The 23,853-nt window shown below is 38.0% G+C and overlaps 1 protein-coding gene across 2 annotated transcripts in view; it reads left to right on the top strand.

The window, feature by feature from the left end:
* Positions 1-23,853, top strand: part of LOC121726358 (E3 ubiquitin-protein ligase SH3RF3) — a 26,318-nt gene extending 2,465 nt beyond the window's left edge. The window contains exons 3-17 of one of the 2 annotated variants that reach the window (XM_042113686.1): positions 11,935-12,105; positions 12,661-12,749; positions 13,177-13,291; positions 13,462-13,561; positions 14,189-14,315; positions 14,479-14,557; positions 14,673-15,652; positions 15,789-15,991; positions 16,151-16,305; positions 16,905-16,986; positions 17,092-17,165; positions 17,260-17,435; positions 18,674-18,853; positions 20,230-20,328; positions 20,592-23,853. In XM_042113686.1, coding sequence (XP_041969620.1) covers positions 11,935-12,105; positions 12,661-12,749; positions 13,177-13,291; positions 13,462-13,561; positions 14,189-14,315; positions 14,479-14,557; positions 14,673-15,652; positions 15,789-15,991; positions 16,151-16,305; positions 16,905-16,986; positions 17,092-17,165; positions 17,260-17,435; positions 18,674-18,853; positions 20,230-20,328; positions 20,592-20,766 — 2,805 coding nt within the window. In that variant the 3' untranslated portion in view covers positions 20,767-23,853. The remainder of the gene's footprint in view (positions 1-11,934; positions 12,106-12,660; positions 12,750-13,176; positions 13,292-13,461; positions 13,562-14,188; positions 14,316-14,478; positions 14,558-14,672; positions 15,653-15,788; positions 15,992-16,150; positions 16,306-16,904; positions 16,987-17,091; positions 17,166-17,259; positions 17,436-18,673; positions 18,854-20,229; positions 20,329-20,591) is intronic. The other variant, XM_042113687.1, reaches the window with a different exon arrangement.

Raw genomic sequence — 23,853 nt, 5'->3', positions numbered from 1 at the left:
CTGAATCATTATTAAAAAATTGGCCAAGTGTGAGTCGGACTCGCTCATGAACAGTTCCGTACTATTATAAGGCAAAGATAGACAAAAATTTGTGCTTTTTGTATGGGAGCCCCCTAAATATTTATTTTATTTTAATTTTATTATTAATTATTAAAGTACAAATACAATTAAATATTTTATGCATATTTTAACTGTCTTAAGTATTTAGCAAAAAAGGTCACTAAAATCCTGTTTGTTATATGGCAGCCCCATCAAAATATGTTATAGAGGGAAACAAAATACATAATATCTGAAAAATTCAAGTCTCTACCCATCACGGTTCTTGAAGCCTGGAGAGTGGAGACAGACAGACGGACAGACAGCGAAGTATTAATTTTAATTGCGGTTATTTTAATGAGCTTCAAGTTTATTTCTGTATTTTCTTTTTGTATTTGATAATAATCGCAAATCGCAATACAGGTCGAACAGGTCGAAATTATACTTTGACTTGTTTTTGCAGTTATTTCCGTAAATATTGATTTTACAATAAAAATTATAAGGACTAAAGTTGTAGAAAATCAAATTTGCGACAAATTTGATGCTTATAATTTTCTTAAAAATATAAAAAATAAAGGAGATATAGTTAAAAAAAGATTGGACCTTCAAACCAATATGGCCGCTAACGCACACGTCGGATTTGGTTGAGTTTTTGAATTTAAGCTATTTGTGACCTCCTCCAAACACTGGTGCAAAAAAATCTGACTTAAATTAATTAAAAAAAATCTATACTAATATTATAATTGGGAAGAGTTTGTTTGTTTGTTTGTTTGTTTGAACGCGCTTATCTCAGGAACTACTGGTCCGATTTGAAAAATTCGTTCAGTGTTAGATAGCCCATTTATCGAGGAAAGCTATAGGCTATATTTTATCACGCTAATACTAATAGGAGCGAAGAAATAGAGGAAAATGTGAAAAAAACGGGGGGAAATTATTTGAAAGGGCTTGTTTGAACGTACTGGAACAATTTTTATGTTATTTGGCACACATGAAGAATAGACTACGTGAAAGGACATGATAGGTTTCTTTTTTTGCGGAAAAATGTGCGGTTTCCGTGAAATTCCTAAATTACGCGGACGAAGCCGCGCGGAACATCTAGTCTAACTATAACTGGGGTATAGTCACGAGCTATTTTCTGTGCGACTACGCCGCGCTTCCTGAATTAACTGCCCTTCCTCCGGCATCGTAAATAAACACTTTTATAACTTTGTTTAATCCAAGCCCCGTTCCGTCTCTAGATGATTGAGTCATGCATACTTTAGTGTACATAATGGCTCCTTTTACTGGTAATAAAGTAGTTCATAGTTCATACTTCATAATAAATAGTTCGTAAAGTAGTTCCTCTAGAGAGTTTTGTCGCGAATACTTGTTTGAGACTTCAGGCCGCAATTTTTTGCGGGACAAATGAGAGTTGAGTCAAACAATCCTAATTTAAAATGAGTGTGTCGACATTAATTTTGATTACAGCCCTATATCCCCATATAGGTATAGGCGCTAAAATGTATCTATCTATAAATAGTAAAGCTGATAAATAGGTAATTTACATCATAGATCAATGAAGGAATCCAGGACATAAGGGGGATTTTACACTTACTAATTACGTTATCTGTAACCTCTGTCTACTACTAGACTCTAGAATCTAGATTCTAGTCTAGACGTTCCGCGCAGGTCCGTTAACGTGAATAAGGAATTTTTTGAGAACCGTACATTTTTCCGCAAAAAAAGAAGCCTTTACGTCTACACAATAATATCCAGATTAAAAAAAAAACGGTCCAGTAGTTCGTGAGATTTTTTTTCTTTATTTTTTAAAGGGATTTTTGTACAGAAAGACGATGTCAATCCCATCGTACCTTATGCTAAATAAACTATAACAATTTATAATTATGTATTCCGAAATATAGTTAAAATTATATAGCATTCTAGCAACATCATAAGAAGGCTCAGCTAAAATGCTATGAAATATGCTAATATTACACTAAAGTTTGCGTTACGGAAACACTCCATCAAGCAGTGGACCAGTGGTAGATATCATCCCGCACACCACATTCCTCACAGTTGGGCGACTCCACTTTCCTCATTAAAGATCCAAAACTGTTACAAGGAATGTGCCCGGATCGCAATGTGATCGGAAAGTGACTATTTGCTGCCTACTTAAATTAGAAACTGAGAACCATGGTATACTAAGAGGCTCACACTGAATGTTTTTATACCATATACCCTTGTGTTTAGATCGCTCATCGAAGTATTCTTTAAAAAAAGCAAAACATTTTCATTTATATTTATAAAAAAAATCAGAATAGCTAGGCAAAAGACTCACCTCTTCACCCTCCACCGTAGCTCTTTTTGTCAGCCTCTTCGTTTCCATACAGACCAATGTGGGATGGTTCATGGTATCCATTGGAGAACTATATTTTTACCTTCTCTATTGGCTTGGCAGAGATTACTTAATATATTATAAGCTAAAGCTACGCATCTCTTGCTAGAAGTATATAGTAAGATATGAAGAAGGGCACTTTGACTATCTGTTAAAATCAGTACATTACAAACATCAAGGCTTAGGCGTAACTCGTAAGATAATGCCTGTGAAATAGCGAATTATTCAGCGGACATTATTGAAATAAACTAGTTCGTGAGATAATAGCGCGTTTAAACAAACTCTTCAGCTTTATAATATTATGTATCTAGATTAATTTAGCTATCGAGTAATAAATACATGCATAATGCATAATATGCCTTCCTTCCTGCCATTCAGCTCTAGACACAACTTCCGGTAAGCTGCAAAATTTTTAGCGTTTACAATACAAAATGAAGTTAGTTCCATCTAGTAAAACTTTTAAGTCACTTCTCAATTAGGCCCCTTACACACTGCGACTTTTTATCAGCGATGCAGCATCGACGCAGTCGCAAATGGTCCACCTTTACACACTTGCGCTACTTTATGCACCGATACAGTCGCGATACAGTAGCGATGCTGTCGCCATAGTAAAAGGAGGGGAAGTAAGTTATCTTCATACAAAGGCACCGCGCGCGGCTTGTATGTGTGCGCCATATCTATCAATCTAACTATATTATAAATCTCGGTCAGTTTTATAAGGCTGGTACCGCCGAGATTTTGTTGTGTGCCGTACGTGGCGACGCATTGATACTATGGCGCACACATACAAGCCGCGCGCGGTGCCTTTGTATGAAGATAACTTACTTCCCCTCCTTTTACTATACTGTCGCGATGCAGAAGCAAAATCAATGCAAAAATCTATGGTCTCGCGAGTGTGTATCGATGCTAACGCGCAACTGTATAGATACTAACGCGCGACAGCATCGATACAAAAATTGCTGGTGTCGCGACTGCATCGCTGTTAAAAGTCGCAGTGTGTAAGAGGAATTAAAATTCGCCTTCATCAGTGTATGCGAAGAAAATAATCAAGTTAATAATACTGTGTCATCTTCTTGTGAAACAATTAGCTTAACTTATATAACAACTAGCTGTTGCCCGCGACTTCGTCCGCGTGGACTTCAGTTTATAGCGCGCGATGTCAACAAAATTGGTGTCAAAAGCTTTTATAAAAAAACCCTGGTACCCCTTAAATCAATACAGCTGTGCAGTGTGCAAACAATAAGTACTTCATTTTTGTATGTTAAACTTTATATATTATGCCAAATTTTAAAGCTTATTTAGCCCCCCAATTACACAACTTTACCCATAAACTATTTATCATTGATAGGTTTAGCCCCAATTTCACCAACGTCTGTTAGTGTTAACAGCTTGTTAAAATATCCTGTCTTCTCTTTCATTCATATGAAAAACGAAACAGCTAACGTGATACTAATTCGAGCATTAACTTTAACAGTCGTTGGTGAAATTTGGTCTTAAGGTTACGTCACTGCCTGCACAGATAAAGTACTGAGTTATTTAATATCGTAGAATAGATATAACAATCGAAAAAAATCGAGCAAGCGTCAGCGCGATGTAGAACACGCACGGCGCCATCTATTATGAATTTTTTGAACAAATTTACGACCCTTACAACCCTTTTTTCCAGTAAAAAAGTAGCCTATGTCCTTTCTCAGGCTTTAGACTATCAGTATACAAAATTTCATTACAATCGGTTCGGTAGTTTTGGCGTTTGGCGTGAAAGCGAGACTGACAGACAGACAGACAGACAGAGATACTTTCGCATTCATAATATGAGTACAGATTATGTGCACACTGCACAGCTGTTTTTGGGTATTTTGATTAATTAAGGGCCGCGCTACACCGGAATGGCAGCGGCGAGGCGAGCACTTTCAGCGCTGCCATTCCGGTGTAGCGCGCTGCGCGGCCCTAAGAGGGGTACCACTTACCAGGGTTTTAAAAAGTTTTTAAATTTGACACAAATTTTGTTGACACCGCGCGCTATAAACTAAAGTCCACGCGGACGAAGTCGCGGGCAACAGCTAGTTATGAATAAAAACAATAATATATAATAAAGTAGGTATGATTAGTTCTGTTATAATAATGAAGTAAAAAATAAAGCGCCATCTGTTTTCATATATTAGAATTAAAATGTAAAAATATTTTCTGGATGGAATATAGGCCAACACAACACACTCGAACTCCTTAGAAATGCAGTAGGAGTTCTATAAGATAAGATAGATTGATTATTATTATAGCAAGTGATAATATTATTAAACATAATATTCTAACGTATTAAAAACTATAAACAAAAACATAATAACTAATAAGTATGATTAGTTCTGTTACAACGAAGTAAAAAAAAAGCGCCATCTGTTGAATCGTATTAGAACTAAAATGTTCATTGCATCGCGTCGATATATTTCTGGATTTTTTATAATATTATACATAAAATATATTTAAGATTTTTGAAATATTATTTTAATACACATCCAAGACCCAGGAACATTGAAAACTTTTTGTTCCGCCTGCGGGACTCGAACCCAGGACCCCCGGGATGAGCGCTGGCCACGCGCAATGCGAAGTAATTTTCATCGATATTTTCATGGAAATAAGATATTTTCCCACATCAAAATGTAGCCTATGTCCTTTCTCAGACTCTAGAATAACTGTGTACAAAATTTCATTGCAATCGGTTCAGTAGTTTTGGCGTGAAAGCGAGACAGACAGACAGACAGACAGACAGACAGACAGACAGACAGACAGAGATACTTTCGCATTTATAATATTAGTATAGATCGTCGTTATTGTGTGATTAGTCATTAATCATTATCTCTCCCATTGTACGAAGAACACACATTAAATAATTAATGAAGAGCAATGTAAATATTTTAACAGATAGATGAACTAGTTTCCGGTTTCTTGACACTGGGAGTAGGGACGGGTTATCTTTGTATGAATTGAATGTATGAATAAATTGTTTCTATGTAATATCATCATGATAACATACGGATACGCTTAATACAAAACAATTTGAGATACTACTTAGTACTTATTCCTAAATTGTTTAGGATAAGTAGTGCCCAAAATTGTTTTGTACTAAGCGTAATATTATGTTATGTGCACAATACCCAATTAATCAGTGCATACGTACATCACGAATGGGCCGGCTCGACCGGAGAAATACCACGGGCTCACAGAAAACCGGCGTGAAACAGCGCTTGCGCTGTGTTTCGCCGAGTGAGTGAGTTTGCCGGAGGCCCAATCCCCTACCATTTTCCCTTCCCTACCCTCCCATATTTCTTTCCCTAACCTCCCCTATTCCCTTCCCCACCCTCCACTATTACCCTATTCCCTCTTAAAAGGCCGTCAACGCACCTGCAGCTCTTCTGATGCTGCGAGTGTCCATGGGCGACGGAAGTTGCTTTCCATTAGGTGACTCGTTTGCTCGTTTGCATATTATTTAATAAAAAAAAAATACACTTTTAAAGTTTTAACCAATAATCTTTAGACTGTAAGGGGAAAATAGCGGTTATTGAACATTTATTTTTATATTAAGTTTCCTTCCTGTCGTTATGAAAGTTTTCCTTAATTCCCGTGAGTTAGGACACATTAATCTTATTTCTAAAATGCAAATTGCAATCAAGCAGTGTAGAATATGGATGCATAATAATTAATAACAGACATGGTTAATTTATTTTATTTATATCGTAGTTAACTATAACAACTTTTTTACGCTTTTATTATTAAATTGTAACGTTGATGGTAGAGACAGAGATTAGAGTTTTAGCGTCTAGGTAGTAGGTATCACCTTAAAAAATATAAAACTTCTCATTGTTATGAGTCACAAACACGAAACGTTATAGATCACCAATGGCTTGCAGGTATAGATTTCACAGCTGTTTTGTTTTGGTTACCGTTACTGTCTACCGAACTGGTTTTGTGGGACAGTCGATATTAGCCTGACATTTTTTGTGTAAAAACCAAGTCTTTTAATTAATCGACAGGTCGCTGTTCTTGTCTTGTCCAGTCGTTGGCATCGATATTTAAGGTTTTTTGTTTTTAATGTGACTTTGTTCAATTTTTCGCACGTTTGTTGATATAATAATGCATAATGAAGATAAAGTTTAAAATCATATGACACTGAAAGTGCTCGCCTCGCCGCTGCCGTTCCGGTGTGGCGCGGCCCTGAGGCAATGAACCAGCGCATTGAGCCAACGTGTAGAGTGTAGATGTAGAGGGCTACTTGACTACAAGTTAGTAGCGACAATCCGTAGTCTGCAGTCTACACGTTGGCCCAATGTGTACAACGGGCTTTAGAATTTGAATATTTAATTATTAAGGCATTAAACGTCAGTCAACTCGATAATCGTTATAGGCTACGTGGTCCCAGACATCCTTGTCCTCTACCAAAAAGGACGTAAGTGATGAGTGATGACTGATGACTCACTAGACTGTTATGCCCCAAAGGGTAGGAGTCCGAGCTAATATTCTAAAACCTAAGTCATGTCAAGTAATGAAATACTTGATAACAATTCGACAGTTCATCCTGATGTTGGAATCTTTTTACGCTCGCGCTATTATGTTCGAATTCTTAATTTCTTATATTACAAAGTTTATATAAAAAGCCAATAACCAAAAGGTTATTACTTATTGCTTCCGTTATTGTTTTCGACAAGGTGTAGGTATTTTATAATATTATGTACTACATAAAGTGCAACAAACCATCTCAATTCTCAATGTAAAACGTAATTTTGTGGGCCGACAAATTCTTATTCATCGCCTCAACGCTGATACCTGAGGGATTGTGAATGAGGAAACTGCGCTCACAGGTGACAGGAAGCTCCTTAAGCTATGCAAATGTGGCTTATAAATAGCTGGATGAATATGCATTGTGTGTTACACTTTGATCAATTTTATTGCGGTTTGCTGCTAGCGAACTGTACGAAATTTTCTAAGATATTCATCAACCTTCATTCAGCCTTGTACAAAACTATGCTTCTTATAGGACTTATAGGCGATCTAGAAAACGTCATATCATACATATCATTTTGTCAGGTTACTAAGTAGATGACATATTTTATAATTGACCATAATAATATGACTCACTTCTACTGCAATCAGACATAAACAGAAGGATTTGACAAGGAAGTCTGCTTTGCCCGATATAACTTTGGCTGCCTCCAGCCTTGTACGAAAGTCGAAAACAGTAAAGGACAGTACCTACATTATATTATACTAGCTGTTGCCCGCGACTTCGTCCGCGTGGACTTTAGTTTATAGTTGTTCCCGTACATCGATTGAATCGTTTACGCGCAAATCAGAAAAGTAAATTGTATGGGAACCGCACATTTTTCCGGGACAAAAACATTCCTTGTCTCAGATTCAAATTAGTATCTCCAATGTCCATGCCAAATTTCATCAAAATAGATTAAATAGTTTAGGCGAGAATCATAAAAGTTCATTGTGCGGGAACCGTATATTTTCCGGGATAAAAAGAATCCCTTGTCCTTTCCCGAGACCGAGTATTGCCATACCAAATTTCATCAAAATAGATTGAATAGTGTACGCGCAAATCATATATTGTGCAGTAACCGTACATTTTTCCGGGACAAAATGTATCCTATGTTCTTTTTCGGGACTCACAGTATCTTTATACCAAATTTCAGCAAAATGGTTCCAACCGTTTACGGGTGATGTCATGACCACGTAAAATATAATGTTCCGCGCGGCTTCGCCCGCGTAAATTAGATATTTCACAGACAAATAAGTCCACAAAAAATAGCCTATGATCCTTCACGTGGTCTACTTCTTATGTGTGCCAAATTGCTTCAGTAGTTCGTGAGATAAGCCCATTCAAATAATTTCCTACGTTTTTTTTTTATACATTTTCCTCTAATTCTTCGCTTCTATTAGTCTTAGCGTGATAAATACCTGAGAATAGCGCGTTCAAATAAGGCATTTCAAATAATTTCTTCCGTTTTTTTCCACACTTTCCTCTATTTCTTCGCTTCTATTAGTCTATAGATATATCTGATAAAATATAGCCTATAGCCTTCCTCGATAAATGGGCTATCTAACACTGAAAGAATTTTTAAAATCGGACCAGTAGCTCCTGAGATTAGCGCGTTCAAACAAACAAACAAACAAACTCTTCCCAATTATAATGTTAGTATAGATTAATTTTTCTGTTGATGAATTTATATAGTATATAATATATTAGTCCATTAACTGTCTACTCGTAAAAATAATGTGTAATTTCTGTAGGATAAAATATGTGAAGACTAGTTTGTCCTTGAAAGCTTACAAAATATATTGTTTAAGTATCTAATGGACCCGCATAATTTGCTTTGTTGTAGGCAGCCTAGTATTCTACTTCTAGTCTTATAGTCCCATGCCCCGCAGTTAAAAGAGTGCACTGCCAAGAATAAAGAGGATGGTCTATTTTTGTAACACCTAATAATATACCCAAGTGCAAGTATTTCGGACGTTCAAGATACCTTTTCACTTCGTGGCGAGTGACACGAGCCACACAGCGGCGCCTAATCGATTATGTAGTTATTTAAGGACAACGGATATTTAAGCTCATTTTCAATTCAATCTATTTGTAGGACTCTATGCGCTGCTAGTCCAAAAATATTGGAAACTTTATTCTATTAATAATTATAATTATTAATCAAATATTTTTGCACAAAAATATTATGTTTAAATGTATATTGTAGATGAGAGTCATGTTCTCTAAATTAAATTTTTGGAGCAGTAGAGTAAAATTAAAAGCAATAACCTATTGGAGTAAGTCTAATGTCTTACTCTACTGCCTCTTGACTCTACACTTGGACTAGTCACTACTCACTACATTATAAACTACTAGTAGTTCCTGAGATTAGCGCGTTCAAACAAACAAACAAACTAACAAACTCTTCCGCTTTATAATATTAGTATAGATAAAGTAAGGTGCTCTAACACGCCTACCTATTACTAATACTATTGCTACCCTGCTGAAAGGTTTGCACGTGGCGCATCAAAGTTTGCATGCGTTTAATAAGCTGTTACCTTTGTTTATGTAGGTAAGCGTTTTATCTATAGATATCAATGACGTCGAATACTCGCTAAGTATTTCATTGACAGTTTTAAAGATAAGCGTAGGAAAAAATATTTTAAGTACTTTCGGTGTTTACGAAACGTTCAATCCGATTACCATAAAACGTACAATAGCACAGAATACTTGCATCTTCGCCGGTATCGCGTTCGTTTAAATATTGACTAACAATCGTGAATGTTTTGTTCGGAGCTCATCTCATTGTTTATGTTTGTAGCACTTTTACAGCTGGGACGATGATGATGCAATGGGTAATTTTGTATGTTACGAAATGATATCCTGTTATTTATATACTAGCTGTTGCCCGCGACTTCGTCCGCGTTAGCATAGTAGATCACATCCCAAGTATTATTTATTGTACAAAAATATTCAATATACAGAATTGACTTTCCTACGATTTTATTATATACAGATTTTTCGCGCGGCTTTGCTTGCGTAATTTAAGAATTTCACGCAACCGTACATTTTTCCGCAAAAAATAGCCTTTGTTCCTTAACGTGGTCTATTCTTCATGTTTGCCAAATAACATAAAAATTGCTCCAGTAATAATTTTCCTCCGTTTTTTCCACATTTCCCTCTATTTATTCGCTACTACAAAATATAGCTTATAGCCTTCCTCAACAATGGGCTATCTAACACTGAAAGAATTTTTCAAATCGACCAGTAGTTCCTGAGATTAGCGCGTTCAAATAAGCCATTTCAAATAATTTATCCTGTTTATTCGACATTTTCCTCTATTTCTTCGCTCCTATTAGTCTAAGCATGATAAAATGTAGCCCATAGCCTTCCTCAATCAATCGGCTATCCAATAGTAGTTCCTGAGATTAGCGCGTTCAAATAAACCCTTTCATACAATTTCCCCCGTTTTTTCGACATTTTCCTCTATTTCTTCGCTCCTATTAGTCTTAGCGTGATAAAATGTAGCCTATAGCCTTCCTCAATCAATGAGCTATCCAACAGTAAAAGAATTTTTCAAATCGGACCAGTAGTTCCTAAGATTAGCGCGTTCAAATAAGCCCTTTCATATAATTTTCCCCGTTTTTTCCACATTTCCCTCTATTTATTCGCTACTATTAGTCTTAGCGTAATAAAATATAGCTTATAGCCTTCATCTATCAATGGGCTATCTAACACTAAAATAATTTTTAAATCGGACCAGAAGTTCCTGAGATTAGCGCGTTCAAATAAACCCTTTCATAAATTTCCACCGTTTTTTCGACATTTTCCTCTATTTCTTCGCTCCTATTAGTCTTAGCGAGATAAAATATAGCCTATAGCATTTCTCGATAAATGGGCTATCTAACACTGAAAGAATTTTTCAAATCAGACCAGTAGTTCCTGAGATTAGCGCTCTCAGGAATCAAACTCTGCAGAATTATAATATTAGTATAGATGAGTAACAGCCAAGCCGGGAAAAAACTATTCAATTTAATGAAAATCGAACTTTAAGACCGAAAGATCGGTTTGTTTATTGACCATCGATAGACCTATTCGATAGAGGAAGTAGATAAAATATATCGAACCTTGACTCACATTTTGTGATAAGGTAGTTGATTAGATACTATTCGTATTTAAATATCCTTAACACACAAACAAGGACACTTTCTCTACTCTGCCTAGGTGAAAGAAATGGTGATCTACAGATTTTTTGATTTCCTTAAGGCTTAAGCTGATTCCATATAAAATTCACTTTCTAAACATCCCTAGACTCATCACGATACTGAAGGGCCTTTTAGGGATATACGATTAACGATGACGCGGTCGGTGATATTTTAGAGAAATTTCTCAACTCCCCTAATGCCCTATTGTCGCACCTGCTGCAGGACCGTTGGTATGAGCCCGACACGTAACGGACATTTGTTTTTCTACATACAAACGGTGAACATGATTAATTAGTTCACCGTATTATGATAATTGATAACAGTATACGGATGGATCGTGATCTAGTAGTTGAGGTCGGTGGTTCGATTCCTGGAAAAATGTTTGCATGTTTAGGACAATGCAGGCTGATTGCCTAACGAGAAAGACGGGCAATATGTAAAATACGGTTCTGCTCCAGATTTCTCGCCAAAAAACTTGCTATCGTGTCTGTCGTCCCAAATGGCTATAAGAGTAAAGAAATGAGAGTACTGCTGTGTACTATGGACACACTCGTGCACCTTCCTGATTTCATTAAAGCCGGCTGCGGTCGCCCAAACCGGTGTAGGAGACTTTCCTGATTTACACTTATTTAAGCAATTTTTAAAAACCTTTAAAATAGGCCTTTTTTGAATTTGTAATTATCGTTAAAAAAGTTTTACGCTGCTTTCAATGCCATTAGGTACAAATTACAATCCATTCTCAAAGTTACTTTATAGGGATCAAAGGTGGCTTTTTATCGTACTAAAATGTTACTTCTCTGTTCCAGGTAATAGTGGAGTCCCACAAAGAGCTACGATGTCCGGAGTGCCGGGTCCTGGTGGAGGCGAAGGTGGAGGAGTTGCCGCCGAACGTCCTCCTCATGAGGATCTTAGAGGGCATGAAGAACTCCGCGCCCAAACGGATCCCCGGACAAAGAATAAGAAGTGGACATCCGCAGGTAATGTATTACTTTCCTATTAAGTGTATTTAAATAAAACATTAACTCTTTTGTCTATGCCAGTATTTCGCAAACTTTATGAGTTTTTGGGTTCAAGGTACCACCGTACACCAGTGTGCCGCGGCACACACTTTGCGGATCACTGGTCTATGTCAAATCTCATCAAAGAAAGCCCAGCTTTTGGACTTCGGAGCTTATTCATTACTTAAAACAAACTTTTCCTCTTATAATTAGATATGCACTACCGTGCCCCCAGATGTTGCCCTTGATTTCACAAGTGATGTGGCATAATATGAAAATATAGTATAAATTGTGATCATTTTACCCAACTATTGTGGCGGCAAAAGGAAGGAAGCTTGTGTAACTATGCGAATATTTTTACCTTGTCCCAGACACTACAGTTTCATGAATGGCAATTTAGAATTTTCTATCGGAGAATTATATATCGATTATCCACAAAGGATGCAAAATATTCCATAATAGTAATCGATTCTTACTTGATACTTCATAACAATGTTACTTAGTATGACACTTATGAATCTTTCTACTTTCTAGGCTCAAAGTCAACAAACGTCTCGCTCCGACGGCAAAATTCCACCACCGCACGCTCGCGCGCTTTACGACTACGTATCGAAGGAGCCTGGGTAAGAATTCAGACACTATTCTATACTCTATTTGCGTTAGGAAGACAATAGATCTATTCAGTAACTTCTTATGCAGTTTACACACCGCGGCGGTGCCGCTGCGGCGCCGTGTGTAAGGGCCCAATAGAAATACAAGTATTGAGTAGTGCAGTGTAGTAGTAGTGGCGGTGCCGCTGTCGCTGCGGCGCGTGTGTAAACCCCCTTAATGAATTATGTAGATTTCCACTCCATCCATGGGCATGATTGTTGAATACAAGCGATTACGAACGTGTAGGAAAAACATCAGCTACGATTGCTCATGATCGAAGTTGCTGGTGGCAATCATGGTTAATATCCATCATGGCCAAACATCGAGAGAGCTTTTTCCACGTACACAAGTCGAAATTGATAAATATCATAAACTAATAAATTTAATATATTGATTTAGGGACCTATCATTCAAGAAAGGAGAAACTATAATGCTACAGAAGAAGCTGGACTCGTTTTGGTACCACGGAGAGTGCTCTGGTAGGACCGGCATGTTCCCCATTACCTATGTTCAGGTTTGTAAAATTCATTAATAATTGATTTTCTTTATTTAACGGCGAAAACTGAATTAAAATCCATGTACTACGCAAAGGCCGTATAGGCGTATACATATAATAATCGTTATTCTACAATAATTTATTGTTTAAAAATGTGTATAAGGTAATAAAACTTATTTTAATTTTAGGTGGTGATTCCTCTTCCATCTCCAACGGCGTTGTGTAAAGCCCTGTACGACTTCCGGATGTCCGCACCCGACGAAGACGGCTGCTTAGCGTTCGATAGAGGTCAGAACTAAGCTTTATTGTAAAAAAATACAGTCAAATGATACAGTCCAAATCTTCGATTTTCGAAACTTGGTTATGCAAAAAATAATCCAAATTGGATAATTTACACTAATAATAATAATAATAATATCTATGGACGCTTCACACCACGTCAGTCTGGCCCCGTGGTAAGTACCTGAAGGACTTGTGTTACGGGTACCAGACAACGGAAATATATTTAATACTTTTATACTATACATATATTTAAGATTTTTATTATATGATACACATATATAATACACATCCATGACCCAGGAACTTTGAAAACTTTTTGTTCCGTCGGCGGGATTCGAACCCGCGACCCCCGGCTTGAGCTACCAACAGCCCACCAACTGAGCCACAGCGGTCGTCAAGCAACACTACATGCAACTTTATACTCGTACTATTTTTATAAATGCTGAATTGCTTGTTTGTTACCTCTTAATGCTCAATCCGCTGAACCGGTTTAATTTAAATTTGGTGTCGATATACTTTCAGTCTCGGGAAAAGATATAGGAAGTTTTTATTCCCGAAGAAATGTACGCTTCTCTCGCAGCACGAAGTTGCAGACAACATGTTTTTATACAATTTTTGTGTTGTCGCTTTCAGGTGCAATAATAACCGTGCATCGTCGAGTGGACGAGAACTGGGCGGAGGGGCGCTTGGACCAGCGAGTTGGGATATTCCCCATTGCATTTGTGGAGCTCAACCAAGCAGCCAGGCAACTCATGAACAAGTAAATATCATTTATATTTTATACGGTATAATTTATAAACAATACATTGTAAAAATATTACAACATTATCATCATTGGAGGCATAAAGAGTCGTTTTGAATAGTTTTAACTTCACATAATATATAATATTTAATAATTTATGTAATTGTAATGTCATGTACAGTGCGCCTCTCAATCGACCCGTCCCGCCGCTGCCGGAGTTAGCGAGAGCGGGCCATTCCGAGCACAGACATCACGCCCAGGTAAATGATTATTATTAGTAACCATTATAATAATTATTTTTCTTTGTTTTAAAATTAGTAAAAGTGTAAAAACCTACGTTATATTCTTTATAAAAATGAAATATCGCTTTTACAGCATCCACATAGATACCAGCCCATGTCGTTGTCGACGCCGCCCGCGGGACAGGGCAACTACCAGAACGTCGCCACCATGAGCCAGTCCCACCCCAACTTCCACGGCCAGGCGCTCGCCCCGCCCCTCCACCACGTGGCGGTGTCGCACGGCCTCGTCACCACCACCGCTGTGCCCCGCACCATCATCGAGCCCGCCCACACAAAGCACTCCCTCGACCTCATCAACTTTGCCGCCCACGGCAAGGGCACCCAGACGATGAGCATCCAGAGCGTCGCCCGAATAAGTGATAACTACGACCGAATCAGATCCGCAAAATTCGACAACTACAACTCGACCGTCATCCAGCCGAAGATGGAGAGCCAGAGCGTGCGCGCGCACGAGCAGCCCAACAACTCCACCGCCAGCTCGGACTCCAGCTCGAGCGCCGCCAGCGCGTCGCCGCCCGCCGCCAGCTCCGCCACGTCGCCCAACCGCAGCGACACCAGCGCCAGCGACAGCGCTGAGCCCAGCGCGCCCGCCTCGCCCGACGCCGACACGCAGCGCGCCGCGGCGCTCGTGTCGCCGAACGCACAGGACGAGCCGGAGTCCCTCGACGCCTCGCTTGGCGTGCTAAGTCTCAACGAGAGCTCCACGGCCACCAACACGTCGCTGAACGTCAGTTTGCCGCCATCGGGAAGCCCCAAGCTCGACGCGTCCGGCGGTTCGTCCTCCCAGCCCGCGGGTGACGGTCAGGAGACGGCGAACGGCCCCGATCCGCCGCGGCTGGACACCCCCTGCTCCTCGAAGAACGCGGGCCGACCAAGCGGGCCGGACTCCCTGCTGAACTTCGGCCTGGGCCTGCAGGCGGCTCTGTCCCCGTCGCACGGAAAGGACGGCGGCTACACGGTTTCGAGAACGCACAGGGAGCACCACAGGGAGAGGGAGAAGAGACACAGTCTGACGCCATCCTCGCATCTACAGGGGAACCACACGCAAAACAGGTCAGTAAACTGCTATAAGCTATTAGCTAGCTATTTAGGTAATTATATTAAAATAGATTGACCAACTTCTGAACGAGCGCACGAAACAATGCTTATACAATATACACAGAACTTACTTGATTTTAATTGCTATTAGACACTCGGCGGAGATATTAGCCACAAGTTTGCTGGACCACACGTCGGACAGCGCGCGGCAGGAGCGGTCGGAGCGCGCGGAGAGCTCGCGGGAGCGGCGGCGGCGGCGCTCGCGCAGCAACGAGCGCCCGCTGCCCGCCGCATATGTCGCTCTATACCCCTACAGACCGCAGAAGTCTGACGAACTGGAGCTCAAGAAAGGCGGTAAGTCTATAGACATTAACAATTTTATGTGAGGTCATCGAGTGGATTTTTCTAGTAATCAATTTAAACGGCACGGCATATCACGGCATTTAAATATTTCGTTCGATAGATCGTGTAGGTCTTAAAGACTGGATGTTAATTATAAGAACTGTGTTGTAGGCGTATACACGGTGACGGAGCGATGCCGGGACGGCTGGTACAAGGGGTGGTGCGAGCGCGCGCAACGCTGCGGCGTGTTCCCCGGCAACTACGTCGCGCCCCTCGCGCCGCTCGCCCCTGTCACGCCGCTGCCGCACCGACCTAAACATGATAAGGTATTTCTTTTATTTAGGAAACAAACAGTGATTTACATTTTGTTACACTTTATATGCCATTTTTTTAATACTAATAGTTCCATAAAATGTTATAAAAATGCGGCTTTTCATTAGGTACTTACATGCATAATATCTAATACGAGCTTTTGCCCGCGGCTTCGCTCGCGTTAAGAAGTATTATTATATACAAACTTTCATCCCCTATTTGAACCGCTTGGGGTTGGAATTTATCAAATTTACTTTTTAACTTTTTAATAGGCAAGTTATTCTTAAATATGTCTACGTCTTTAAATCCTTATTTTTTTTATTTTAACTGTTGCACAAATAACTGTTTTAATTGCACACACAAATTTTTACATGAAATATACACAGAAGAAAAACGACACAACAGGTACTGCTTATCTCTAATAGAAATATCCTTAATTGTAAGTCCGCTATGTTAAATAATACGTATAAGTTAAATTCACGATTTACCTTGTAATCAATCTTATAATACCATCAGACTTTTCTTTATTTTGTATGTCTACCTAGATAAAGCTCTCTTCCATCTAGTTGTAATATAATGAAAATGATGATTGCATTATTGATTTTTTTTCCAGACTACCAGTGCGTCGGCTGCAACAAAAGGGGCGGCGCCACCAGACGCTCCGCCTCGTGCGCCTAGTCCGCTCACGACGCCCGGTAAATTACTATAGTATATTGATATACTGTACTAAGTTTAAGTTATTGTAAAATATATCACATCGTTTAAACACTCAAATGTAATGAAATTTGTATTTGTTTCAGCTCAACAACTAACATACCCGTGGAGTTCTCCGATGCATACCACACCACAACAGAGCGCTCCTAGATCAGAGAAGGTATTTTCTAAAATAATTTAGAATCAAAAATATTTCTTTTTGAAACATTTATAAATCATGTATTGCGTATTAATACTAACAAAACATTTTACAGTCGAAGGAGAAATCAAAAGCCGAGAAGTCTTCGATATCGAGCGGCGTAAGTCTGATGAAGCGACTGGCCGCCATGAAGAAGTGCAAGTCGCCGCCGCCGGTCGGCTACAGTATGGACAACCCCGTGTTCGACGACGGGCCCGGCACGTCAGTCATGCCGCATCCCGTGCATGTGCGGTGAGTGACAGAGAGGGATAGATTAAAAGAGAAAGAAAATGTTAGCCGTAAAGGTAGAGTTTTGGAGTTGAGATATGCTACAGAATTTGTTTATAGGCTACATTCTCTAGTAACTTTAGAAACTTGATCTATATTATAATTATTTGAAATTATGAATAATTCACTATGGTCTGAACTCTGAACTACGCGACCGAGTAACAAAACTTTGCGTTAAACTGAAACATAAATAATTATGTTACAACTTACAAAGTAATTTCTTCAAACATATTGTTAAAGATTTACAAAAACTCTTATTGACAAAGAAAACAAAACAAAATTCATAACAAGCGCCACTTTTAGAAACTTTACATTAAACCTAGTGTTACCATTAGTCACATATTAAATAGCAGTCACCTTAGTACAGTTTGCACGTACCCCTAACAACATCATACATTTAACTGTGTGTGCATTGTCTGTGCATGTGTTAACATTGTGTTGTTGTGTCCTCCGAGCTAACAGCACTGTGTTGTCAATAATTTGCATTGTGTTTCTGTATTAATTTTATAAAAGTGGTTTACTGTATACTTACTTCTTAATTTAAATAAAAAGTAAAAAAAGGAAAACTAAAATATGAAATCTTTTAAAGAAAGTGTATGTGTGTCTTGATTTGCAATAAACCATTTTTGTATGGTCCCTTTGTGAATGGAGATACAATATTTGTTAAAAGTATTAAAATATTATTCATATCCATCCATTTATTATAATATGAATCTCTATTCTCAAAACAATATCTATTTTTATGAGATTACCAAGTCCTAAACATTATTTTTTAATAAAAATTATTGACTTGATGATCTCAGCCACGAGTCGTTTGGACGAAACAATACATGCTATGGTACGTTCATTGTATCCATTTTGTTATAAGTGGTGACGATAAAAGTTTGACGCAATAATTTTTTATTAGGGAAATAAAAGGGTTTATCTATCAATGACGTAATAACGCAAGAGGAGGGTTCATACCAAACGTCATGTTAAACATCAAAGGGATACTGTCTTACATCAAAACTCGTGACATATTATTTTGAGAAGCTGAAATTTTGCGTGACGTGATAATAATAAATGTAGATGGCTTCTAATTCTATTTTCTACAATTTATATTTTAAATTGCTGTGACTTAAACTTTTATCGTCGTCATAATATGTCTGCGACGACGCTTGGCGCGTCCCTCGTGCGGTAGTGGTAGATGGTAGTGCGCACAGGTCGGGCTCGTGTCCGTCCCAGCTGCTGCGGGCGCTGCCGGCCACGGGGGCCCAGAGCTCGGGGCCCCAGAGCGTGGGGCACTCGGGACCCCAGAGCGTGGGGCACCCGGGCCCCCAGAGCTCGGGGCACTCCACGCGACACAAGGACAGACACGCAATGCTCGAACATCGTATGCACAGGTTTGACTCTCACTATATAGTATATTACACAGTTTGTTCCAAAAGCTTTGCCGGTAAAGGCACTTATATTGGCAAAGTTCTTGAAATAAAGACTCTTTATATTGCAATTCACTCTAGCACGGAGCACCACCGACCACGGTACTATCACGTTGTGTGCATAAGTTTTTGCACAATCATATAGATACTTTTTTGTGTGTCTTAATCTAGGAATAATAAAAACCAAGGAAAAGTAACTCTGTCAAAAAACATGCTCCACAATACTTGTCAAAAAAGTGTACCTTACTATGGTACCTTAGGTACACATTTCAATACATTTGCAATATTTAGGTGACCTTGAGCGGTACTAGGCTGACGTTACATGACAGATCAAAAGGAACCAAATTTAAAACGATAATAGTATGGGAGTAACGATTCCTTAGTTTTTATTATTCGTAGGTCTTAATACTATTAAAGCTTCTTTTTATCAGATACGAATGTAAAATGAGATCTTCTGAAGGCGTATGTTGAGACAAAGAAGCTTTATTGCTTGACTTAGTGGTACAGCATTTTAATACATTCTTTGATAATATAATTGATAAAATAATATGTTCTTTTTAATTAATCCGCCTGATAAATTTATTTGAAAACAATAGAGGTAATAAATGCTAACAATATTCTCATTAACCCGACCGATCTTTATGAAATAAGCCTTTTCTTTAACTGTTTTCTTTCTATAGCTTTTGATGTGTCAGCTTTTGCATTTTCATTATCATTTCATTACCTTAGGTAGGTATTTCATTACCTCATTATATTTCTGAATATTTTAATCAAGATAATTTAAAGTTTTTATTCCTTTGGGGGTAGAAATCGTACATTTTAAGACCAGTATTATATAACGTAATCTAAAAATAATAATAGCTCCCACACCGGTTTCGGTGACGGTGGCCGGTTTCATTGAAACCAGGCCAACTACGCAGGAGTAATTTTATAGTGCCCAAGTGTGTGCGCAATACACAAGAGCACTCTCTATTCCTTTACTCTCATAACCCAGTGGGACGAAAGACCGACACGACTGGCGAGAGATCAGGCGCCGACCGACTTTTTACATGCCCATCCGACGCATGGATCATCTTACTTGTCAGACAATCAGGTGATCAGCCTGCATTGTTCTAACCAAACTTGGAAATGACATGTTTCCAACGCGGGAATCGAATGGCCTCCGAGTCAAGAGCCGCGCTCTATACCACTAGACCACGAAGGCGTTCAATAAAAATATACTTTTTTTAAAATACACAATCGGTGGATGTTTCACATCAACAATATTGTTCTTCCAAATATTATACAGCATACCATATTCATTTGATGTTCAATATAATGCAACGGGCCGTATGGTTTAGATCGAACGAAGGTCCGTGGCAGAGTCACCGCAAGTCGCAGTCGCTGGACGTGAGCGCCGCGCGCCGGGACCGACATCACTCGCAGCCTGTTAAAGAAAGGTATGTCGATAGTCAACGGGAATTCAACCGAACAAAGTTATTATATCAAAGTTATTATATCAATCTAAATTGCTGCAATAGTCCCGCGACTATTTTCATTCAACATTTTTTTTCCCAATTTCCTTCGTATTTGCTGTAGAAAAAGTGTTTGATTTCGGCACGCCATACAGTGATAACCTTAACTAGACTGACTGGCGCCGTAACGCGATACGGAATATCTATAAGAAGTTATCACTTTAATAAATAAAATTGTATAATTTCAGGTTCCGCTGCATAGCGCCGTACCCGCCCAACTCGGAGTACGAGCTGGAGTTGAAGGTGGACGACATCGTGATGGTGGTGAAGAAGCGCGGGGACGGGTGGTACAAGGGCACGCTGCAGCGCACCGGCCGCACCGGCCTGTTCCCCGCCTCCTTCGTGCAGAGCTGCCCCGACTGACCCCGCCGCGCGCGTCCGCGCTCCCCCTGCTACGCGTACGCCACGCTGCGCGCGCCGCATAACCCGTACGCCACGCTGCGCCGCTCCATGTGAAGCCCCGCCTACCCGCACGCTATACTGTGCGCGTCACGTGACCCGCTCGCCACGTTGCGCTGTTCTGTGTGAAGCCCCGCCTACCGGAACAGTGCCCCACCTATATTAGCCATATAAACCTCCCACTGGGCACTGTAGGCCAAGTTCACCGACACCAAGGTGACCTTCCGATTATATTATATATTCCGGATATTATTATTATATTAATGTGAACAATGAACACAGCGTGTGAATATAAATATTAAATATATTCAATTTTTTTAAACGAATCTAATGAATAGATGGCAGACATATATTTTTAAGCCGTACGGTTTATACAGTGCTGTATACTCAATATTTGCTAAAATGCAATATAAAATAGATTTGTCGCTGACAGTTGAGTAAATGTGGCGAATTTATATCGAGCAATAATTAAATAGATATTTTATTTTACAGATGTATTTTGAAAGTTGAAATTCCGTATCACGTATTATTAGATAATTATATATTGGACTTTGTATTAGCGTCTCAGTTCACGTTGAAGCGTATTTAAAAGTATACAAATGTTATATTGTGGAAATAATGAAGTTTATAGTGTAAATTCAATTTATTTCATTCGCTCGAGTCAGTTATTTCGAGTAAATGTGTGTAAATACGTAATTAATTTAATCAAAATGAAAAGATTCTAGGTTTTTCTAAAATATCATCGATATTTTATTAGTGTTTAATATGAACAATGTATGGAAATTTTCGTAGTAAACGTCAACATTATACACTACTTCCTACTCTTCTTCACGTGTAGTTTAACTCCTTTGTGATTTTTAATTCTTTGCAACAAATTTTACGGGAGACATACCTTCGTCGGAAGACAAGAGAAGCATGAGTATGCTGCAACTGTCTAACAATCAATATACATAATATGGCTCGACTTTGAAAACTTTACTAATCAAAATCATTTAGTCGAAACAACTTAAACTTTTGAGAAATACAAAAATTAACATTAGACTTTTACTACCAATGTAAATAGACAAACATTTCTTACTCTTGAATGTAAGCTTAGGTTTTAAACTTAGCTAAATTTTAATCACCAATGGTCCCCTAGTTGTAAAGTATATATTTTTAAAAACATATTTTTCAATACTTAAAATTGTAGGTAACTTATTAACTCGTGGTTAACGTATTCTTAAAATTTTTGACAATTTTATATTTATAGATGAATTATTTATTCAATATGACGCTTATTATGTTAGTTTAGTTTGTAGACGTCTGAATCCCCGTGTAATAAAAGGAGACGCGATGGCTTTTTATTAATAACTGATAAGCAACTGCTGTGAGGCGAAATACAGTAAATTCGCTATAGTACTTTATTAGTATTATAGCGAATTTAAAATAACCATAATTTGAACAAGCGATTGAGGCCTTTACGGCGTATCTTGCGCAGGGCCTAAATCTAAACAGTGTGATTTATAAAAATCATTTTAAAGATAAACTGTATTGGTTTGGATAGCTATTAAATTTTAAGGCGTTCACCAAATGTATATAAATTTACTTGAAACTCAAAACTTATTAAACTGTTAAAAAAATGTAATGAATTTCTCAAGGGTGCCGGGGATGCCAGACTAACTTTTCTTTTTATTTAAGTGAACACTGCCATATTAATCGTTCTTACAATGTGACATTTTTAATTGATTTTAATTTTAAGGATATCGCGACCTTTAGCTATAATTAAGATACCTTAAACTTTAAAGGTACTTTTACTCTATCCGTAACTAGTTTATAGTCACAACAATCTTAGTAGCTCCTTAAAGTAAATTAATTTTCGCTGTGTTACTTTTAATGTAAATAATGGTAGAATAATTTGAATCTGCACCGGATTATGCTAACTCAATGGAGATAAAATTTGTCCATAAACTGACTGTCTTCCCGCCTGCCTTTTTTAACAATTGTTTTTTATTTAATATCTGAGATTTTTCTGTATCTAACGAACAAAATGTCACTTACCAGTATTTTATACATGCATACCGAAATATTATACCGTGTCGCAGGTCCGGTGCAGATACTAACTAACATTTAGACTCGTACGGTCAGTTAAAAAATTAAAAAAATTGTTTGTAGATTTTACTAGTTAATTATAATCAATTTAAGACTGTATTTATATTATACTGGGAAATCAGTGTAGTAGTTACATTTAAATGAATTTAATCAAATTATTGCCGGCGTATACTATGCTTTATTTTACTGAATTTGTAATTTTAATAATACATAATTATGTACCTACGCTATTTTAATATTATACCTACATAATATGTATGATCTCTTATTATTATTATCTATATGCGTTCAAATAAGATCAAAATGTTACAATTACTCATTTACTTTGTTTATTATACAGTAATATTTGTGAATTGATATAAAACTAATACATACAATATTTTACACGTACCATCACGTACCTAACTGATTATTATTATTAATGATGTATTTAATGTAAAGACGCTCAATTTATTCTTGATGTAAAATTTTGTCCTCGTGTACTGTATATGTGTATAACTGTATAGATTTTCCATTTGTGTTATATTTATTTTGTGTACTCACTGTAAAATATTTTTAATATTTTATAAACGAAAATGTAATTGTGCGTGCGTTTTAATGTTTCCGATCACGCACGAGCACAACGAATCGTCTAGATAAAAAAATCCCAGCTTTTTGACACGTTTAGATGTAATATTTATTTTTCCGTGGTTTAAACAGCTACATAATATCCGTATTTGTAGTTTAGTAAAAAAATGTGCGATTTTATATCTGGTCAATAGAATTAAATTTTTAAATTAGTTTCTAAAATAAACAACATCTATGTAACCACAATCGTAGTTGCGAAATACTCTTGAATTAAGGTTTGTAATAGTGTTGAATTTGTTACTACTTTATGTGGATATGTTTTGCTAAGATGAGCGGTAAAGTCATATCGAAAACTTGAATTAGGTGACTATCGAAGGAAATAAATATTTCTTCTGA

The sequence above is a fragment of the Aricia agestis genome, chromosome 4, assembly GCF_905147365.1.
Source record: "Aricia agestis chromosome 4, ilAriAges1.1, whole genome shotgun sequence".
Classification (NCBI taxonomy): domain Eukaryota; kingdom Metazoa; phylum Arthropoda; class Insecta; order Lepidoptera; family Lycaenidae; genus Aricia; species Aricia agestis.
The sequence above is the reverse complement of the archived record's forward strand: the minus strand, read 5'-3'. Positions and strand labels throughout refer to the sequence as shown.